The sequence below is a fragment of the Bombus affinis genome, chromosome 12 (assembly GCF_024516045.1).
Source record: "Bombus affinis isolate iyBomAffi1 chromosome 12, iyBomAffi1.2, whole genome shotgun sequence".
Lineage (NCBI taxonomy): Eukaryota > Metazoa > Arthropoda > Insecta > Hymenoptera > Apidae > Bombus > Bombus affinis.
The window spans coordinates 10,982,688-11,004,017 of record NC_066355.1 but is presented as its reverse complement, the minus strand read 5'-3'; the positions used below and the strand labels follow the sequence as shown (position 1 = coordinate 11,004,017).

The window sequence follows — 21,330 nt, the reverse complement described above, 5'->3', positions numbered from 1 at the left end:
ATAAATCATCAACAGCCTTGATTCGGTCTTTTGCTAACTCATTCTGGTAATGTAACGTGTCATGAATATAAAAAACAATGTTTATCTCACTTATGAATTGATTCATATGAATGAATATATTTACTTATGAATTAAGTAAGAGTAGTAAAATGTTAAGCGGATGAAAAATATTAAATTACCGTAAATAGAACAGTGTGCTTTTGCCATTGATCTAATGATAGAAACTATTTCGTTCTAAGAAAACTGTTCAAGGCTTTTGACGTGTTAATAACACGGAAAATGTTCAAACCGACCAGCGACAGAAAACGAGAAGAGTGAATAATAAGTTACCATTGGTAGTAATCAATAAACATTTTGATTAACGCAAACTTGTAATCGATGCTGTAATTTTATTATCAATTTTAAGAGTCACCGTAAATGGTCGAATTAAAATTAGCTAGATATGTACATCATTGCGTATAACAATACAATTCTTTAGTATATTAATTCTCCACTTTGGTTATTTTCAAATGCACACCTCCCTTTAACGCCAGCATAAACGAACGGGGATCACTTTCATAGGGAATCTTAGTTTTCTCACAAACGTCGACTTTGTGATTACGAATGATCGCTATAATGCCAACCTTGCTTTGATACTGTGCAAAACGAGATCCTGAAAGTAACGATTAAGAAGCTACGTCATTCATGCTTTTTTTTTAGAGGTAAAAGATACTTTACTAGTACCGCGTAGGTTTTCTTTCCTTTTGCTTATTTTTATTAACTTACCAATGCAATTTCTTGGACCATCGCCAAAAGGCAAATAAGCCATAGGGTGTCTAGCAGCAACAGCATCGTCGTTGAATCTTTCAGGATCGAATTTCTCAGGTTCCGGGTAGATATTTGCATCTCTTTGGATTCCATAAGCTGGCACCCACAATTTCGTGCCCTTTTCTATGGTGACCTTGGTGCCTTTGAACGTGTAATTTTCCGATGCCTCTCTCATTACAAACGGTATTAGCGGGTACATTCTCAGCACCTCTACATAGAGAAGAGTAAATAATTTATGTAAATCATTGTTTCGAATGTTGGAACAACTGCTTGAATAATTTCCTTCAGAAATCAAAGTTTCGTTTTAACATTGTAACGCACCTTTGAAAAACTTGTCTAGATATTTCATCTCTTTAATTGCTTCGTACGTTAAAACTCCTTGATGTTTGTCGCAAACCTCTCTGATTTCCTTACGTAATTTGTCCTGTATATGTTGGTTTAGAGCTAGTTCGTAGAGAGCGTGAGATATCGTCGTTGAGGAAGTCTCGAATCCAGCCGCGAAAAAGACAAAGGCTTGCGAGGTGAGCAATGAATCTGTTAGTTCTGTAAAGGACAATATCGCCTTTATAATATCACTTTTATAATAATCTCATTCGATTAGAGTTATTATCAACTAAAATTGGAAAATTTCTTTTAAAAATTCATGGCTCTCTTTTCACTCTTTTGCACGTTCTGTGCATCAAGATTTATCAGAATTGGACAAATATTTGTAATCCACCTAAAGAAAGTCACAGAGGGTTGATTTTAAGCTGTATACCTATATCTTCTAATTTCTCTGGATGGTCTTGAAGTTCCATCAGTGTGTTGATGAAATCTGGTCTGACTATCTTATTCTCTCTTCTGTATTTTATCGTATCTCTGACCACGTCTATTAAGAATTGATCGACTCCTGGAATTTGCAGTAGATGGCCAAATATTTCATAGATGTTCGGCAGGAATTGCCGACAGATATCTCTGATTTGCATTCGCATGGTCTGTGTGAACATTTTTTTGCCTACTTCGCGAAATTCGCTGTTCTCATCCGAAAGAGCGTTCATGTTGATTCCAAAAGCGCAACTACCAATTACGTCGGTTGTGAATTTCCCAGCCAAATCGCGGCACTCCACTGGTTTACCCGTTTGGGATACACCGTCTAAGTATTTCTCCAGATTCTTCGAGCATTCTATTACGAGAGGGAACATTTCTCTCAGCTTGCCTGACGTGAATACCGGGGAGAGTTTTGCTCTCATTGGTCGCCATCTTTCCGCCTCCAGGGCGAACAGATGTTCTCCCAGTGGTTCTGCCTGAATAAAACCTTTTTCTGAATTTTTGTTTCTTTCAAGAAGTGAATATTAATATATTTCTTTTTATGCGCCAAGTGGCGTAAAAGTATCGGGGAATCAACGGACATAAAAACAGAAAATCGTAAAATTATAATTTTCAAGTACCTTTTTAAATAGGCGGAAACCTCGGTTAACGAATAGAGGAAAGTCCTTGATGAGAACGTCTTTGATTAATTCCAGATCATTAATAACGAGGATAGGCGTCATTCCTTCGAATATTCCAAACATTGGCTCCTTCTTATATTCCTCGTACATATCTCTCAGCTTATCGCCTAGCGACGTTTTTCTAAGTAAAATTTCTTTGAAATTGCCAATCAAGACAGTAGGTTGCGGTCCGGGTATGCCACGAATTTTCCAATAGTCAAAGTTTGAGGTATAATAATAGTAGATCGCTAAAAGCACCATGCCAATGGCACAGACAAGTTGAAAATAATCCATGTTTTATCAGGCTTTCTGTAAAGATCAAATTTCACTGATCAGAATTTATTGGTTACAGTAACTTTTGCTTCTTACAAAGTGGATATTTAAAGCCACACGCTAAACGCAGGAAAACAAGCTAACAATTAATAAATAGCGGATTGATATCTGCGATATGTCGATCAGTGTAATCTTCGATTGATTATCGACGATCAGAGCCTCTAATGATTAATTTTCTTTTATCGCAAAAGTTAATCAAATAAATTAAAACTTTTTATCGATTATTCATCCTTATTCCATATCGGAGAACAATTGGATATCCAATGAAAAGATCTTACAAACTGAAACTTAATCCCGGTATTCTTTGTCGATATTTCTTCCTTTGTAATAAGGATTTGCACTGTTTAACAAAATTATAGTCTTTTATCTTCTCGAGTTTTTGGAAATTTGTTTGTCAAGTTGCTCGAATATGTAGCTCAATAATTTTTATGACGACATTGTTATGTTCCTTCCGTCGTTTGTACTGATGCTTACTTTTGTCGTCGCCCTAAAACAATCTCCATGCACTTTTCTTGTTACAGTCGTCATCCAATTTAAGTAACATTCAACTAATATCTCGGTCATTCTAAGGTCGATATACACTATCGAGAGATTGTTTTAATCAATTTATAGATATCATTTATCTAATGCGAATTTCATTATCGAGTCGATTGAAAATGTCCTTCTAAACTTCGACTTAAATACGAGATACAAGTATTTCGGAGCATAACGTTAAACAATTGTGATATAGAAATAATAATCAGAGCTACTTTAACGTATTCTTAAGTCTCTGTATCGATATTTTCATTCATTTGAAAAATACGTATCTTTTATTCCATATTACGCGAGATTAAAATTTAGTACTGGTAAAAATAAATCATTCGTTCTGCTAAAACTTTGATAGCTAGTTCTTAGCAACAAGCAGTGTAACAAGTATACAATATTTTACAGCATTCATCTTCGCTTCCTCGTCTATCTTTATTTTATTTAGTATATAAACATGACCCCACAAGGAAATACATTTCAATTTCATCCGTAAGACAGCCAAGATAGAACGGAACGATCGCGAAAAGAAAAACTAAGAAAAACTAAGGTAATCAAATTGTCAAACCGAATGAGGAAGCTAATCTCCAATGACTTTGAGCAGCCGTGAACTTCAATGTAACGTAATAGCTTTGCTTTATTGAACGTAACTATTCTAACAACTATACAGTAAAATCACAACTGACTATTAATTAAGAAAATAGGCTGCTCTCTGCTTTTGCTTCGCGCCGGTTTCTGATATTTGATTATTTGTATTTGTTCCATTGGTCGAATTCAACAGACGCAAAATATTTCCTCGATGAATAGCTGTTTTGCTCAACCAACTCCATCGATCGATAAAGCTCGTGACTTTGCAAGGGCGCAAAATCGTTATCCTTATCATTATACACAATGTAAATTGATTATTTTGACTGCTACATTGAATACAACGCTAATAAAGATGGGCGTTTTTCCCGAATTTTAAATAAATAAGTACATAGACTGCTGTGGGTATTGTAGAAATGTAGAAATAATTATGCGAATTGTTTTGAAGCTCACCGAAACGCGTTGCAACCAAAAGTTATTTCTATTCATTTTGATAAAATTTTGATATGTAGCTCTCTTAAAAAACGTAACGTAAAAAACGTAAAAAACAAACAAATGTTACAACACTTATTTTCTATTCCTTTGTCTACCTTTATTTTATTTATAAATAATCTTAAACGGTTTGATAGATTTTTTACATTGCATTCTACATTTTACATTACATTACATTTTTGCATTTACATTTTAGATTGCATGCGTATCTTTTAGATGAACTTTAAATGTATTTACAAAGCTCATGGAACGTCTCATTTGTAAGCAGATAAGATTGCAGAGATAGCAGTACTTGTATAACGATTCGAAACAATAGCCTGATTGTAAACAACTATTGTTTTCCCAGCTGTAAGTGCGCTACTTTTTCCACAAATGTATTTTTACAAGGTATATAGTAGTTTTATTAGTAATAGTAATTTTATTACATTTTGCGATGACATTGCACCATGGTATAACACAAAAATGTTGAGATTACATTGAAGAGAATGTTTACATTCGTTCTCTTCGACAATGAGCTCAAACAATTGATACAATACAATCTTGAATGAATGTAACAGTGAAATTGAATTTTGTAATATTGGAAATAAAAAACAGTCAACATAATTATCGTCATAGAAAGTCTAACTTTACTAATTATATACATTGTAAACGGATTCCATATTATAAACTTTAAAAAAAATTAGGTTGTTTCTAAAAATGAATAAAAGAAGAAGTAAGAATTTTCTCCGAACTTGTTGATGAATTACGTAGGATTAATTGACTTGTATGTTGAAAAGTAATCGTTGAATTAGAACAGTTTTTCACATTTACTCGTAATGAAGTTTCCTTGATACAAAATTTTTACATATTGCTACTACTTACGTAGTAATCACGATCCTGCGAAAGTTTGTTCCGGATCTACGTTTGTTGTGTATCGTAGAAGGATGTCAACTGATACTGCCAGCGATCACTACTTGCGTCTCTTCTTAAATCGTGACGCAATTGAAATAAAATCATACATGAATGTATAGTAACAGAGATTATACGTATGTACTCCTATACTTTATTTCTCTAATTTCATATATCACTTCGCCAATATCGCCAATTATTACGCTGCTGATATCAAATAAATCCCTTATTTATCTTTACTGTGTATCTTATGTCGTACACTACTATGTATTACATAACTTACAAGTAATTACTGAAATTATTATTATTCTTGTAAAAGAGAGAGAGAGAGAGAGAGGGGGGGGAGGGAGGGAGAGAGAGCACGGAAATATGGTAGAAATTAGAAGTCACGAAACTCCATAGTGAACCATTAATAAAGCTAACTAATTTGATCTCTTCGTAGACACAGACTGTGAATATAAAATTCATTCGCTGATAAATAAATGCATGTAAAATTTTATCTTCGCTATATCTCTTTATTTAACGAGAATTTCATGTCAGGATCATAAGAATACGGTTCCTTTGACTCTACAACCAACGATTGTACGATAAAATTTTTACCGAAGAAATTAAAATGAAAGGTATATAAAAAGCTATATGTATATACAATGAAACAGGAAAAACAAGCTTTTACGTTTTAACAATCGGGACAACAAGTTGCTAGGTATTTCATTTATTCTTCGAGAATACCAAACAATGCTAAACACTGCTAGAAATGCTAAACAATGCTAAAGCTGCTGTGGAAGTAAACAAATGTAACATTACTATGCAACACTTGCTGATGTAGCCAGTGAATAAGAATACTAATAGAAGATAGATATCGAAGAATTAGTAAAAAGATTCTACAGAAAAGGAGCACAAACTATAATATACCATTTATTCAGGAAGCTTCATTAAAGAAAGGGATATTAATATTTACTGTTTATATATGTAGTATCGTGGACAAAAGGCCTAAGATATCTGCCGAATCGTAAACAATGTCGCGAGAGCCGCGGCATCGTCGGGTACATCAATGTGTCGTCGATCCTTTTTAAGTGGATAGTTTCGTGGAAAGGGCCCGCGTGACCCTGGCCACGGGCGTTTCGGGATACGTGTCTCGAACGGCGGGAAAAGACAAAGAGACGTTAAAGTCAGTATTAGTTGAGAAGCCGGAGAGAACGGATGAAAAAGGTGTGCAGAGTGTGAATTGAGAAGCGAGAGCGAGCGAGTGTAGAAGCCGAAGAGTGTGAATCGGGAAGTCGAAAGCCGCGTCTGAAAATAAGACGTACGACAGCATTGTAATTATTTCGTTGCTTCGAATATTATTAATTAAATCAAAACATCATTACTTGTCCTTTCCTCTAAGACCCATTAAGATACTACATATATATTTATTATATACGTATATATTTCTATGATATTACATAAACGAATTACTAGAAAGAATATCATATACATATTTCCATACCAGGTACATGCAACACATGAACATTCTGTATTGCTCTCTTATACAGATAGAAAATTAATTCGAGAATTAGTAAATTAATTTTTGCTTTTAATTATTTTTAAATATAATCCTCCTTTCGGGCATATTATAAATGCAAAGGGGTTTAACTCGTATGGAATCGGTGTCTTCTCACAAACTTGCACCTCGTAATTATGCAGAATCTTAATTAATCCAATCTTCGTTTGGTAAATTGCGAAACGTGCACCTGAAATCAAATAAATCGAAGAACACAATGTCAATGCCATTTGATAAAATAATAATTCTATAGAAATAAGGTATAATCGCGTTATAAACGTACCAATACAATTCCTTGGACCATGGCCAAAGGGCAAATAGTGCATAGGATGCCTCGCATCTACTGCTTCCTTGGAAAATCTCTCAGGATCAAACTTATCTGGGTCTGAATAGATATTTGGATCCCTGTGAATAGAAAATACCGGTATCCAGACTCTCATGCATTTTTCTAGCGATACTTTCGTGTTCGAGAAAGTATAATTGTCCGTTGTTTCTCTGGATATGAATGCCAAAGGTGGATATTTCCTTAATGTCTCTGTAAACGGAGTAAAAGGAGAAGATAAAAGCATTGATATAACGAATAAATTACGAGAGCAGATTGGTAAGTCTCCGGAATCGCCGCTAGTACAATAGTTGGTATTTGCGATTGTTGTTTTCATTGCGGAAACTTTTCGCCCTGCCCTCGTATTGTAGTAAACCCTGCGCGTATTAAAGGAATCGATCCTGTTACGTCTCAACCTTTAAATACTTTGTCCAAATATGTCATCTGCTTTATAGTCTCGTATTTCCAATCCCCGGAATTTTTCGTATCGAATTCTTTTATTTCTTCTCGCAGTTTCTTTTGTATCTCTTGATTCAGAGCCAACTCGTACAGAGCGTTGCTGATCGTCATCGATGAAGTTTCAAAACCTGCCGCGAAGAATACGAATGCTTGTGCAGCGAGCAAAGTGTCCGTTAATTCTGAAAGAAATGATCCTGGTACAATAATGGAAACTATGGATAGATTGGTGTATAAGGATATTTTATAAAGCCACATATTGCCATCTGAAAACGAGAAGATATCAACAAAATGATAATTTCGATACGATAATAACCCGAAACATTCCTCTAAATTAGTTAAGACCTTCCTTTCTTTCGAAAGAAAATGTTAATATAATTAAGCGACCAAATCAATCTGCCGACTCGAACCCAATTGAACATTTGTGGGATTACGTTAAACGTCGATTGGGAAGTTGAATACTTTACATATGAAGGGGAGCTAATGCAAAAAATTACATATAAATGGTGTGAAATATCAATTGCGTGTTGTATTCGATTAATTAAATCAATGACGCACAGAGAGTATGCAGTTATCAAACCAAAGAATTATCCAACATCTTATTAGATTAATTTTTGTTTAGCTTTCGTTAGAGATAATTATGTAATTGAAGCAAAGTATATCTCAACTTTTCTTACGAAGTTTCAATTTGTTCATCCGATTCGTTATTAATCGTAGATCTTACACGAGCATAATTAAAAAAAAATAACATGTTACAACTTCGTACATGGTCTGTTATCTCTTTACGCTATTTTTAATTTCATCCGATGCACGTCGGAAGATAAATGATATACAGCATTTTCCAAGCGCTCGTAATGTTTCTCAATTTTTGTCAGTAGGCGTACGTACAATAATTTATAGGACGAATAATAGTCTTTGCTAAAAACTTACTAATATCCTTTATTTTTTCGGGGTTATTCCGAAGTTCCAACAACGTATTCATGAAATCCTGCCTAACGATGTTGTGCTCTTTCCTGTAGTTCAACGTTTCGATGGTGATCCTCTCGATGAATACGTTCACTTTGTCCGCCGGAAGGATATAACCAAGTAAATCGTACAACTCTCCCATGCACTCTTTCATCCTGAATTTCAGAATCCCCCTCCAGTGTGTAGCAAAGATTTCTTTGCCCATTCGGCGAAATTCGCTTTCCTTATCCGACAACGAATTCATCTCAATCCCAAAGGCACAGCTGCCTATTACGTCGGTAGTATACCTGGCCGCAAGTTCTCGCACCTCGATAGGCTCTCCTTTCGCTATCAATATATCTAAATAGCTCTCGATACGTTTGGCACATTCGAAAATCAGAGAGAAGATTCCTTTGAGTTTGCCAGACGTAAATACCGGGGAAAGTTGCATTCTTAATGGCCTCCATCTTTCTACTTCTAAAGAGAAGAGGTGCTGGGAGAGTGGTTCCGCCTGTAGCCATTGAACGAATTCACAATATTCGGAATGTTATATATTTGGAATATGTGGAACTTATTATATTATTTATCGTTATTTGTTATATCTTGTATCGCTTATCAAAAGAATAATTATCTAAGAAAGAGATATTAAATAAAAGAACATAAAAATACATAAACTTTCATTCGCTAGATGCGCTGGTTATCAGCTTATCTTCTAGTTTGTTTGTTAGTCTATTCTAATAGTTGCTTACTGCGTATAATAATTCCTACTGTTAGTAGAGACTTTGATTTAACACGTTGAAACATAAACACTTTTCCATGCGTTCACTTACTATTTCTTGCTTCAAGAATCCGCGATTCGCGAATTTAGAAAAGTCTTTGATAAGAACGTCTTTAATAAACTCAGGGTCCTGTATAACAAGATGAGGTGTTCTTCGTACGAATAACCCGATCATGGGTTCGTCTTTATATTCGTTATGCAGCTTCTGCAAATATTCTGCAATCGATATCTTGCCAATCATCGGCCAGAAGATATTGCCAAACACTGGTATAGGTTTTGGACCTCGAACTGAACGATCCTTCCAAAAGTTGAATTTTGCCGTAAAATAATAATACAGCGCAATGAACACTACTGTCACGTAGCATAAAATTTCAAATGCCATTTTATCTTATCGTTATTCAATCTCTCGACGATAGAGAACAAAGTCAGCAATCTGCAAAACATATAAATTTATGTATTATATATGCATGTAATATAATCATAATTATAATAAATGATATAGGGTTATTTATTCAGAAGTATTAGAAATTAGGATTTCCAATAGTTTCTATCCTATATGATAAATTTATTGATAGATGCATCTATTTACAGTGGATTAAATAGGAAATAATGGTTATATAACGTGAACTAAGTACGGTAATGTGATATAACTAAGACAAATAAATTGATAACTCAGAACTCACAACTAATAGTTTACAACTCATAACAATTCGGTAACTTTCTTTCGACTCGCAAATAATTAACTCCTCACAACTCGACTCTCGGTTAACGATTGGCATTTAATTCGTCTTTCTCCTTTAAGCACCCCTTTGTCTCTTTTCATATCCTGTCGATGGGTCATTGAAGTTTGCAGATATTAACTTGATAGTTCGGACGGGAACTATGCCTTTCTATAGAATATGTCCACAGAACTTCAAGTTGCTCCGTCAAATAGTTTTCAATATACAGTGGGGTTCCCCTTATCGCGGCTAATACGGAAACGAAACGAATTTTCAGGTAATAAAATAATTTTTCTGACATGAAATTTCATTTATTCAAATATCAATTAATCGATAGTTTCTTGGAATATTTATGGATGCCGTATCTTTTTGACTATTAAGTTATAATTCTTTTAACAAAAATAACCACAAAAATGCCACGAATTCTCCGACGCGAGATAGTAATCTTTGTTAGAATTTTCGTTTGCAGTTTCCATTTTTGTAAAATCGCTATTATCATCGTGTCTTTATCGCAATAGAAACATTTTATAACGTTCATGTGATGAATGTTTTTCTATCGTTGCTACTCTTAGTATAATCTACGCGATTTGAATATTTCTCAACATCATGCTTTTTACTTACAATATCTAAGTACAATGTCTGCGATTGTCGTTTTCCCAACAGCATGTCTTTTTTACAGTGATTATGCAAATTTCTTGAACGAGTTTGAAATATGTTGTCATAGTTAACATTCTGAATAAATCTTTCCGATACACGTAACCGTCGCTCGGCCTTCGTTTACGAGATATTCGTAAAAATCTTCAATTAAATTTGGTTTCTATCACACTTCATTCTGGTACATAGATGGTACGCATTTTTGTATGATCATAAATTGCATTGAACTGCGCAAATAACTCGGAAAATAAGGCCCGGTGACGATAACATGTTTAAGAAAAGGTCATGCAGAATATCGACAATTGATATCTTTCAAATTCATCACAATCAACATTCACTTTTGTCTGTTTTAATCATGTCGTATTTTCTTTCGATAGTTAGAACGCCATTGAATTCATATTAAGTTCTTACGATCGTAATTCACTCGATCGATTAAAGGAAATAATAAATAAACGGAAAAGGGTATATATTATTGAGAAATACTATGTTGCGATAATAGAACATTCGGATATTAAGATTTGCATATTAAGACACGGATAATGAGTATTCGGGCATTAAAGTATAGAAAACGGATAAATAAAACTCTACTATATCGCGACTGTCAATTACAAAAATGTCATTTTGAGGGAAACGCATTTGGAGTTTAGTCTATTGAATAAGAGGAAAGTAAAATATGAAAAATCATACTTACATTTAATTAGTTATTCCAGCACGATAGAGAACACCTTCCTCTTTTTCGTACAGTCGCAAATTAATTCTAGTCTCTTTGAATGCCACACTAATGTATACGAAACATTACTCTTACTCCGCGATACAGCAATTTCCTTTAAATCTGTTTCACTTCGCTGCTTCTGTCAGCATCCGCTTGTCGCGAAGATCAGAAACGTACTTGTATATTATTCGCGCACAGCGCTTCTTATCGGCTTATTTAACGACCTTGAAAAGTTATGAGAAATGTTGGGATGCTTAGATTTCTATCAGCGCGACGATTCGTATCAAAGCTAATGATTTCGCTGATATTAAAAATTAGGGTTTTAAAACGTTAAAACTCTAAAAAAATGCATCAAAAAGACCTCGTCACGCCAGGTAGGCCACTTAAACTGTAACTGTTTCCTTATTTCTCTAGAGAAGAAGCAGTAATACGATAATTGCAATCTCGTGAGAACCTAGCTTTCGTCATCTTGTACCTTAAAAGCTGGAAACAATGACACTTGAGAGTACCGTAAATTAAGCTCTTTGCCGCGTATACTGAGTCGTGTGTTAGCGGACACAACAGTTTTGCAACTGGAACATCTAGCCCAGGGCAGTTTCAAACGCCAATCAGCACACTTTCAGACGGGTAAAAAATTCTGGTGATACGAGGGAACAAAGTTGAAACCCGGAGTCGCGAGCTAATGATTACGCATACATTAAAATGAAGCGGGAAAAGGACGCTTGTAATAGGAGTTTAGCCTCCTCGTAAACTACAGAGAATCATACATGTTATTTAGTGCTTATAGTTAATTGTTCAGTTCTGAAATATAATTCTCCTTCCTTAAGATGTGTAATTGTTACTTCATAAACGCACCGTTGCCCGCCGATTTCTTTATGTCCAGGAAGCCTAATATCTTTCCGTATGGGCAATGATTGAACGGCGCTGAGCTGGGACATTCCATCTAAATCAGTCACACGAGCCTCGAAAAGGGTCAAATTCAACATTAGATATCTATTATTTTCCATGTATTATTTATTAATAAAATAACAATCTCATTTTTTTAATGTTATATTCTTAACTACCTTTGGATTTCGATGATTTTTGGATGTGTTGCAAAACAATATTTTGAACAATTTTTTCCTATATATAAGGGGTGGATTCGCTTACTTGCCGAGGTATTTACGAAAAACTACCGATATAACCGATGACAAAGATTACGAGTTCTATGCGTGTATACGCGAAGATACAAGAAATATCTGTTTGATTTTAATTCGGCAGTCAGGGGACAACCGGCGACGCTACGATAACAAATTATATAAACATCGACAATGTTTTAATCTGATTATATTGATATATGTAATGAAAATATGAACTACTTGTTTCTATGAGTAAAATACTTGAACCACTAGTAAAATAGATAAAAACAATATTCAACAGAACGTGTACCGCACCTCAGTATTATATTGAATTGCATTTGTCACGCTCCGACAAACGTCCATCGCATTAAATAATACGTCTATAAATTAAACAATTTTATAAGTGCCGAAGTATACGTTAATAAAAACTTTTATTTGTGTCAAACAAATGTTAAAATTGTGTTAGTCCTCTACCCTGGTTATCGTCAAATACAAACCGGTTGTAGGTGCCAGAACGAATGAAAATGGATTATATTTATAAGGAATTAGCGTTTTGGAACAAACGTCAACCTTGTTTTTATGCAGGATTTTTATTAATCCAATTTTCGTTTGGTAGATTGCAAAACGCGCACCTGGAATAAATTATCGAATGTCAAATGTAAGTAATTTCATTAGCTGTATTTTTTAATATATGTATTATGATACTGTATATACTACACGCAACTTTATTAATCGTAATTCTATCAATTCTAAGTCTAATTCTCCGATGGCTGATTTATTAAAGTTTTAAATAGCCACTCCTACTTTTTTTACATTTCGATCTTAATCGCACGATCTTTCCGCTTGCATACTCGACGCTTAAAACTCCGCAATAATTGTTACAATTCGTAATAATTGTTACAATTTTCATTTCCAGAAATATGTGTTTTTACCCATCCTCGTTCGAAGGATAAAATTATTTAAGATATATTTCGTTTCATATCGCCACCGTCGATCGATTATTTGATAGTTATCAGGAAAGAACTGATCGATTTTCTGCTAAATACATACCGACACAATTTCTGGGTCCATGTCCAAAAGGTAAGTAATACATAGGATTCCTTTCTTCTACCTTATCCTCGGAAAATCTTTCGGGATCAAATTTTTCTGGATCTGGATAAATCTCTGGGTCCCTGTGAATGGGAAAAACTGGCACCCATATCAACGTTTCTTTGGGAATTGTTACTTTCGCATTTTCGAACGTGTAGTCTTCGAGCGACTTTCTGCTTAAAAATGGCAAAGCTGGATATTTCCTTAGCGTCTCTGTATATGAGATAAGAATAATAATTACTGATATAAACGTAGGAAGTAGAAGATAAACAGGTGACAGCAATAATGAGAATTATTAGTAGGATCATGCTATATAATAACTCTGAATTAATGCATCTAATCCACACGCGTGAATCAACGATCAAGCTGCGATCTTAGATGCGAGCGTTATAATATTTACCTTGAAACACTTTGTCCAAGTATTGCATTTGCTTTATAGTTTCGTACTTCCACTCTCCGTTATTTTTCGCCGCGAACTGTTTGATTTCTTCGCGCAATTTCTCCTGAATGTCGTGATTCAAAGCCAGTTCGTAGAGAGCATTGCTGATCGTAGTCGATGAGGTCTCGAAACCAGCCGCGAAGAAAATAAATGTTTGTGCGGCTAACAAATCGTCCGTCAATTCTACAAGCGAAAAGATATACATATTACGGTATTTGAAGCGTGTGTTTTACTCAGCAGTTTAAATTCTTAGAGATATCCTTATCGCAGCGAAGCTTTTTTGCAAATTATTTACGATAGTGTACTAACTAATATCAGCGACTCTTTCAGGATGCCTTTTCAGTTCCATGAGTATATTCATAAAATCAGGCCTGACGATATTGTTCTTCTCTCTGTATTCGATCGTCTCTCTAGTGATTCCCATGATCATTTTCGTTTCCTCGTCATACGGCAGTATACGAGCGAGAAAAGCGTACAACGGTGGCAGGATCTGACGTATTCTCATATTCAATATTTTCCAGAAATCGGTAGAAAAAATTTGTTTACCGATTCGACGGAAGTCGCTCTCTTTTTCCGAGAGCGAATTCATCTCGATGCCAAAGGCGCAGCTGCCAATTACGTCAGTGGTGAATCTGGCGGCAAGTTCTCGCACATCGATAGGATCTCCTTTCTCAATCATCGCGTTCAAATAACTTTCAAGGTGATTAGAACATTCTAGAATTAAGGAGAAAGTTCCTCTAAGCTTGCCAGAGGTAAACACCGGAGAGAGTTGAGTCCTCAAAGGTCGCCATCTCTTGGCTTCCAGGGAAAACAGGTGATTAGACAATGGTACTGCCTGTGTTCGTTAAAAACATTATACGATACGTCACGGATACTTAAAAATGATTCATAGATTACATAAGACTAAAATTAATTTGTTTCTGCTTTGTAATTCTATTTCTTTCGATTTAAGTTACTTGCATTCTTTTATATTTACGCATACTTACCGGTTCGCTTTTCAAGAATCCTCGATTCGCGAATTTGGAAAAGTCTTTGATCAGGATGTCTTTGATGAGATCAGGATCTTTGACCATTAAGACGGGTACTGTTCTTAAAAATATCCCAACCAATGGTTCGCTCTTAAAATCATTGTAGTTTCTCGTTAGCAATTGCGGAAGCGATTCCTTTCCAAACATTGACTTCGTAGTATTGCCGAAGAGGAACGTGGGCTTCGGTCCGGGTACTCCGCGGCTCGTCCAAAAATTGTAACGAGTTATTAAATAGCAATAGAGCACAGTGAGCGCCAATGCGAGCCCGCAGAGTATTTCCAAATTGATAAACATTGTAAATTATACGTTGATAAGAAATTATTTGCTACAAAATATAAATAACTTTTAACGAGGCGCGAAATAGGAATGAGGAAGAAAATGAGTTGTAAAAAGCAATACAAACTTCAAAATATTTAGAAAATATAATTTATACCTACCGAAATTTTTGATTTCAGATGAACTGGACAGCTGATATATCGACCGGATTTCGCGGGACGTTCTAGTTCACGGACAGCTCGAACATTTTTCGAACTGAAGTGGAATCGAACTCGACAGAACTGAAAAAATGTATGAAAAGTCCAATACAAACATATAAGAAGTCTCAGATTAATTAATTTCATAATTCCTCTAATTAAAAAATTCCAAAAAGGACGATATTATTTATGTAAAAGAAAAGAAGATAAATTCTACCCTTAACTTTAATTAAAAAATAAAATCTGGCCGAAGATTGGCGAGCACTCACAGTTTAAAGTTTAATGTTGAAAATGCATATGTATCACTATCAGCGACTTAGTACGTACTGTCCCTGTTTTCTGTTTAACAAAAGATATACATTTAATCGCAGTGCGCATGATCTACTGAGTCACGTTGACAAGTAATAATTCTTTAGATTTACATGATATCATTTTTTAATACCTGCGAACTCACCACGGTCTTTGTTTCTCTTTTTCCTTTTTTTTTTTTTTTTTTTTTTGTTTAAATATGCATGACCCAAACGAATAGCAAGTAATTTAATATTTGTTATGGTACATTTAATAGCGTGCAATAGCATGAAATTTATGATACGCGCGTACTAGGCCGATTCTTAACTAAATTGTGTTCAAACTCTATTTTCTTGAAAATAGAGCCTTAAATGGAAAAATGTATTGTACATTTTCAGCTTATTTTCATGCGTAGAATGATATCCTGTCGATCGGTTATTTAGTCTTGTCCAATCTGAAATTAGCCATGTTTAAATATACTCAAGATACGAATCTTAACGTGCTAAAACTGAACTTTTCGTAGATTAAAAACTTCACCTTTGTCCGAAAACTGTAAACGATTCACATAGCAACGATAAACGATATGAACGCTTCGTAACACTTCATCATTCCTTTAGATTTTAAAAAAGTTCCAACTCTTCTTCGACTGTTTAGTCTGTTATAAAGTATTATTCTTCAGTGATGTGATATATCGAGAAAAAACGTTCGCGTAATAAACAATCGTAATTGTTTCCCGAAAAAATTCGTTGACAAATTTTGAATAAGAAAGAAAAACAGACGAAGATCCCGGTACTGTTTGAATTACGAAGCGAACGCTATTCGATTCGTGTGAAACTGTAGAGCTATTTATATACGACAAGTTTCTAGAGTCGGATTCCTTTCCCCACCTCTTCCTAAACCTCTCAAACCGATCTCACAGTCAGAATTCGTTGTAAAGAAGATAGTGAGATGTTACTTCTAATATTTTATTGATATTTTTACATTACTTTATGGCCTTCGTTAGACTACAAATAAATTAATAATTAATTTAATTCTATTAATACATTAAACACGCGTATAAAAAATTATTTATTTCATAAAATAATCTTATAACAAAAACACATTCCTCTTTTCCCCTAGTACATCATCAGAACATATTTACAGTAAGTTTACCTAGCCTGGTAATAATTTCCAAAGGAAACAAAGTGATATATTACGTTGCATATGATAATAATTACAAATAAATTATGAGAATATCATTAAATATCGTCTTTTGGCTTTCCGCTATTTTACTCCCATTAATAACTGATTCTTAATAATTGATTTCTTTAAAAATCATTCATAAAAATGAATCTTTAGGCGAAAGAAAATTTTCGTACAAACTACGCGATATAGTCTTATCTTTACGACAGCTAACTTGAATATCGAAAGGGTTATAAAGTATTTTATTAACTTTCAACTTTTGTAATCTTTAGATCGATTCCGTGTTTGGGTGCTAGAATGAACGTACGTGGTTCATTTATATACGGAATTTGTGTTTGTTCACAAACATCAACCTTATAAGTACGAAGGATTTTTATCAGTCCAATTTTAGTCTGGAAGATCGCAAAACGTGCACCTACGAAGAAAACACGATACAATATTAATATATCGTAGTATCTTGCAATCGATAACCAATTTCAATAATATGCTTTATATAGTAGGTTTATCGACTTGTAAAAAATTTGCTTTCGCACGAACAACTGCTTAACAGTGATATTACATACCAACACAGTTCCTTGGGCCATCGCCGAAAGGTAGATAATGCATCGGATGCCTTGCCGCTACTGCATCCTCATTAAATCGGTCGATGTCGAACACGTCAGGATTCGGATAAATCTCTGGATCGCGGTGGATACCGTATGAAGAAATAAAGATCCTAGTGTCCTTTGGAATTGTGAGCTTTATATCTTCAAAGGTATACTTCTCCGTACTTTTTCTCATTATGACGGTCACCGGTGGGTATTTTCTTAACGTTTCTAAAAATAAAGAACCTCCGTTAAAACTTGCAATTTTCTGCAACTCTATTAGCTTATTTTATTATTAACGCATCATTTTAGTCTACGAGCATTTATAAGAAATGTAAAGATTCATATATAAAATATCCAATGAACCTTTAAACACGGCATCCAAGATTGGCATTTTCTTAATATTTTCATATTGCCATTTTCCATCGTACAACTCGTGATGTTCCTTGATCTCGGCTCGTAATTTATCCTGTATATCTTGATTTTGCGCCAATTCGTAAAGGGCATTGCCTATCGTTGACGAAGAAGTTTCGAAACCAGCCACGAAGAAAAGGAACGCTTGTGCAACTAGCAAAGGCTCGGTTAATTCTAAAACGAGAGAAACGACATTTTCATTATATCAGCACCTTAAAGTGGAGAAAATCGTTCTTAAGACATCCTGAACAGTAACGTTTTGTCACCGGTCTCGATTCGTGTAGGAACGAATCATTCTAATTGCGCGCAACTGTTCCCTAATTTTCCTCAACTTTTCTTATCGATTACTCACGACAAACGATCACACCAAATTTCTACAACATCGAAAAGCATACACACGTACTTATGTTCAACTTCTCAGGATGATCCTGCAGATCCATAAGAGTGTTAATGAAGTCCGGTCTAACGATCTTGTTCTTCCTTCTATGCTTTATCATATCCAAGACAGCGTTTGTGAAGAAAATCGTGGTTTCGTCTCGTGGCAGTATATAACCCAGAAGAGTGTAAAATGTTGGCAAATTCTCACGAAGTCTGTTTTTTAATATCTGCTTCAAACCAGGACCGAAGAATTCCCTTCCTATATCGCGGAATTTACATTGCGTGTCTGACATGGCATTCATGTCGACTCCGAAGGCGCAACTGCCAATTACGTCGGTGGTGAACCTGGCAGCCAGTTCTCGTACTTCGATGCAGCTTTTTGTCGATACCAATGATTCCAAATATTTCTCCAGAGTGTTAGAACATTCAACGATCAGAGAAAACATGTCTTTTAGCTTGCCCGATGTGAAGGTTGGCGATAGTCTTGTTCTTAGTGGTCGCCATCTTTCTACTTCCAAGGAAAACAAATGTTGAGAAAGTGGTTCTGCCTATATTGAAAAATTCGAATAATCGAAAATAAATAATATGGAACTTAAAAAATATATATATAATGTATAATTAGTATATATTTAAATATATTATTGTGTTATATTATATATTCTAACATATATTATTGAATTTCTAGAATTCTATATCCATATCTACGTTCGATATCTATTCTTAATGATCAAATGTATCTGCTAAGTGCATTTCTAATTTGATATGAAATAAATTGATCAAAACATTATATTATGATTAATATCGAAGCTTATCGTTTAATATCAGTATATAACACTATCTATGGAATTGGAATTACTCATTAGCGATTATACGAATTGTAGATAGAGTGCAGAGTGCAATAGTAACTTTCACTGAATTCTCGCTAACTTTATTCATGCAACTTTACTTTGATCTTATTTAATTCTTACATAAGATTACTCCTTCGCGTACTTACCACTTCGTTCATAGCAAGGCCACGATTAGAGAATTTGGAAAAATCCTTGATAAGAACGGTCTTGATTAAATCAGGATCATTTATAGCCAGGATACGTTGCGTTCGTACGTACAACCCAAACACAGGCTCGTGTTTGTATTGTTTGTAATAGGACATCACTCGATCACCTATGGATATCCTCCCAAATATTACGGGGAAAAAATTTCCAAACAACAGTTGTGGCTTGGGTCCAGGTATTCCGCGCTTCTCCCAATACTCATAGGGCTTTACCAGGTAATAGTAAAAAGCAAGGAAAAGCACGATAAATCCGCAAAGGATTTCGAAGGCAGCCATTTTCTATAAATTTCCTCCAAATTCTCAGGCAATCAAAAATCCACTGACGAGAAGCTGTAAAAGGTATAAAAAATGTGATCTACGACCATCGTTATTACAACTTTCATTTTTACTAACCAAAAAGTGCGAGAAACGTTCTCTGATCTTTAAAATCACTCACTTTGGAAAATTACAAAGCATATAAAGCGCTAACGATCTGAGTAATTCTATGGGCATTCTATCCCTTTAGATCCACGTATTATACCGAATAATTTTACCGAATATTTCGCAAACAATTATATCTTGTATAAAGGAAATAAACGAGACACTTAAAAAGTGGATGAAAAAAAGTAATATTGAAATACGCAATGAACACGTAAATGATGAACAGAAAGTTAGGAGAGAGCGACAATTTCTTTCAAAAGCTCAAAGAGAGAAGTTCTAACAGTATGTACATACATGGAACACTGTAAAATTGGGTTCTCGGATTGCTGAATGGAATCACTGCGACGATTCGAACAGAACTAACCTCGTGCCATTATCTACATGAAATTATATATTTCCCCATATATAATAAAACTATCAGATATAACTACGTCACAACACTCTCACGATGTCTATCATTCTTTCTTCGATAAAGATAATATACAAATCAATCAATCTGATCGTTGAAACCACACGATAAGATAAAAAGTATGCCACTCGATAAAAATTACGTACGTGATTTGAACGATTTTTATTGTGTATTTGTTCCTAATCTATTTAAAATGTAATCGAGCGAGTTAGAAACAGTCGCGTTTGCGGTATGTTCTGTACATTTGGAAATGCCGAGTTCGGGTAGTTTCACTTTGACGTTCGTTGACGATTGTAGATTAACATGAGGAGATTGTGAATAACCGAGTAGCTTGCCGTTGAAGCTAAACCGTTGAAGCTTGTTAGCAAAGGAGAGGACATAGTATAGGGTACCCTTAAATAACTGCTACCTTTTTCTAGAACCAAAGATAATGGAACTTAGGTAATCGCTACGTGCGTTTGCTAATCCCAATGGCATTCTTAAGCGTTGACGCTTTCTCTTTCTACAGTCGAAAATGACGAAGGCCAGGTAGCCGCCCCCTTCGAACTTCCCATTTTCTTATACCTGCACGATAGATTAATAATTCTCTGAAGCCACATTAACATTAAGCAACTACAGCTTAAATAACTTGTTCGTTTAATCAAAAATAAAAGAATGGGTTATTTCTAATTCTCGTCTTTGTCAGGAACGATTGGATCGACCATCGGGAGTTTGGGCCCGTAGAATTTAATTTTCCTACGAAAACAGATATGAATAAAATTACAGTTGTAAATTATTCCTAACTGTCGCAAAAATAACGAGAAAACATGTGTACTAGGTATTCCCTTATTGAGGTTACTCGATGTAGAGCTTAATTAATGAATTGAAAATGGAAGGCCAGTCAAAATTTATGACCCACACCGTCCCTGACCGTAGTTCATTAACAAAGCATATGAACAATTCTGATCAATATTTCCATATCATCTTTTTATTATCTCACGTAAGTTGTAGTTTTCACGTATCACTGACTTATTTCTTATTTATGTATATATAGAGTCTGTGATATCGAAGTGTTATTTGTGCACAAAATGCATAAAATTGACGATATTAGATTAGAGTTATATGATATAAAACATAATCTATAAATTTGTTAATTATGATGTCTACTTACGTACGTTCGAGCGAATATGACATTTTCACATTTGCTCATGATATATAAGATTCTGTACAAGAATAGTAAAAAAATCACGTTAATTCTC

The 21,330-nt window shown here is 34.7% G+C and overlaps 3 protein-coding genes across 4 annotated transcripts; all 3 read right to left on the bottom strand.

The window, feature by feature from the left end:
• Positions 1 to 369: 369 nt before the first annotated feature.
• On the bottom strand, positions 370 to 5,232 carry LOC126922830 (cytochrome P450 6a2-like). 2 transcript variants are annotated; one of them, XM_050735771.1, is made up of 6 exons: positions 5,067 to 5,232; positions 2,235 to 2,582; positions 1,565 to 2,090; positions 1,129 to 1,350; positions 766 to 1,017; positions 370 to 652 (listed from the first exon to the last, which is right to left on the bottom strand). In XM_050735771.1, exons 2-6 carry the CDS (start codon positions 2,565 to 2,567, stop codon positions 483 to 485), a joined length of 1,503 nt encoding a protein of 500 aa, XP_050591728.1. In that variant the 5' UTR covers positions 2,568 to 2,582; positions 5,067 to 5,232; the 3' UTR covers positions 370 to 482. The 2 variants fall into 2 exon arrangements, with proteins under 2 accessions (XP_050591728.1, XP_050591729.1); XM_050735772.1 differs by lacking the exon at positions 5,067 to 5,232 and adding an exon at positions 2,885 to 3,079.
• Positions 5,233 to 6,497: 1,265 nt separating this feature from the next.
• On the bottom strand, positions 6,498 to 9,579 carry LOC126922832 (probable cytochrome P450 6a14). The gene is made up of 5 exons (XM_050735774.1): positions 9,187 to 9,579; positions 8,342 to 8,867; positions 7,372 to 7,593; positions 6,917 to 7,168; positions 6,498 to 6,823 (listed from the first exon to the last, which is right to left on the bottom strand). The coding sequence occupies exons 1-5, from the start codon at positions 9,514 to 9,516 to the stop codon at positions 6,654 to 6,656; spliced, it is 1,500 nt and encodes a 499-aa protein (XP_050591731.1). The 5' UTR covers positions 9,517 to 9,579; the 3' UTR covers positions 6,498 to 6,653.
• A 2,636-nt stretch (positions 9,580 to 12,215) lies between these two features.
• Positions 12,216 to 20,102, bottom strand: LOC126922787 (cytochrome P450 6a2-like). Its single transcript, XM_050735648.1, has 11 exons — positions 19,978 to 20,102; positions 19,207 to 19,593; positions 18,238 to 18,760; positions 17,787 to 18,008; positions 17,400 to 17,651; positions 17,085 to 17,251; positions 14,852 to 15,193; positions 14,175 to 14,700; positions 13,827 to 14,048; positions 13,388 to 13,639; positions 12,216 to 12,969 (listed from the first exon to the last, which is right to left on the bottom strand). Exons 2-11 carry the CDS (start codon positions 19,537 to 19,539, stop codon positions 12,800 to 12,802), a joined length of 3,009 nt encoding a protein of 1,002 aa, XP_050591605.1. The 5' UTR covers positions 19,540 to 19,593; positions 19,978 to 20,102; the 3' UTR covers positions 12,216 to 12,799.
• Positions 20,103 to 21,330: the final 1,228 nt, after the last annotated feature.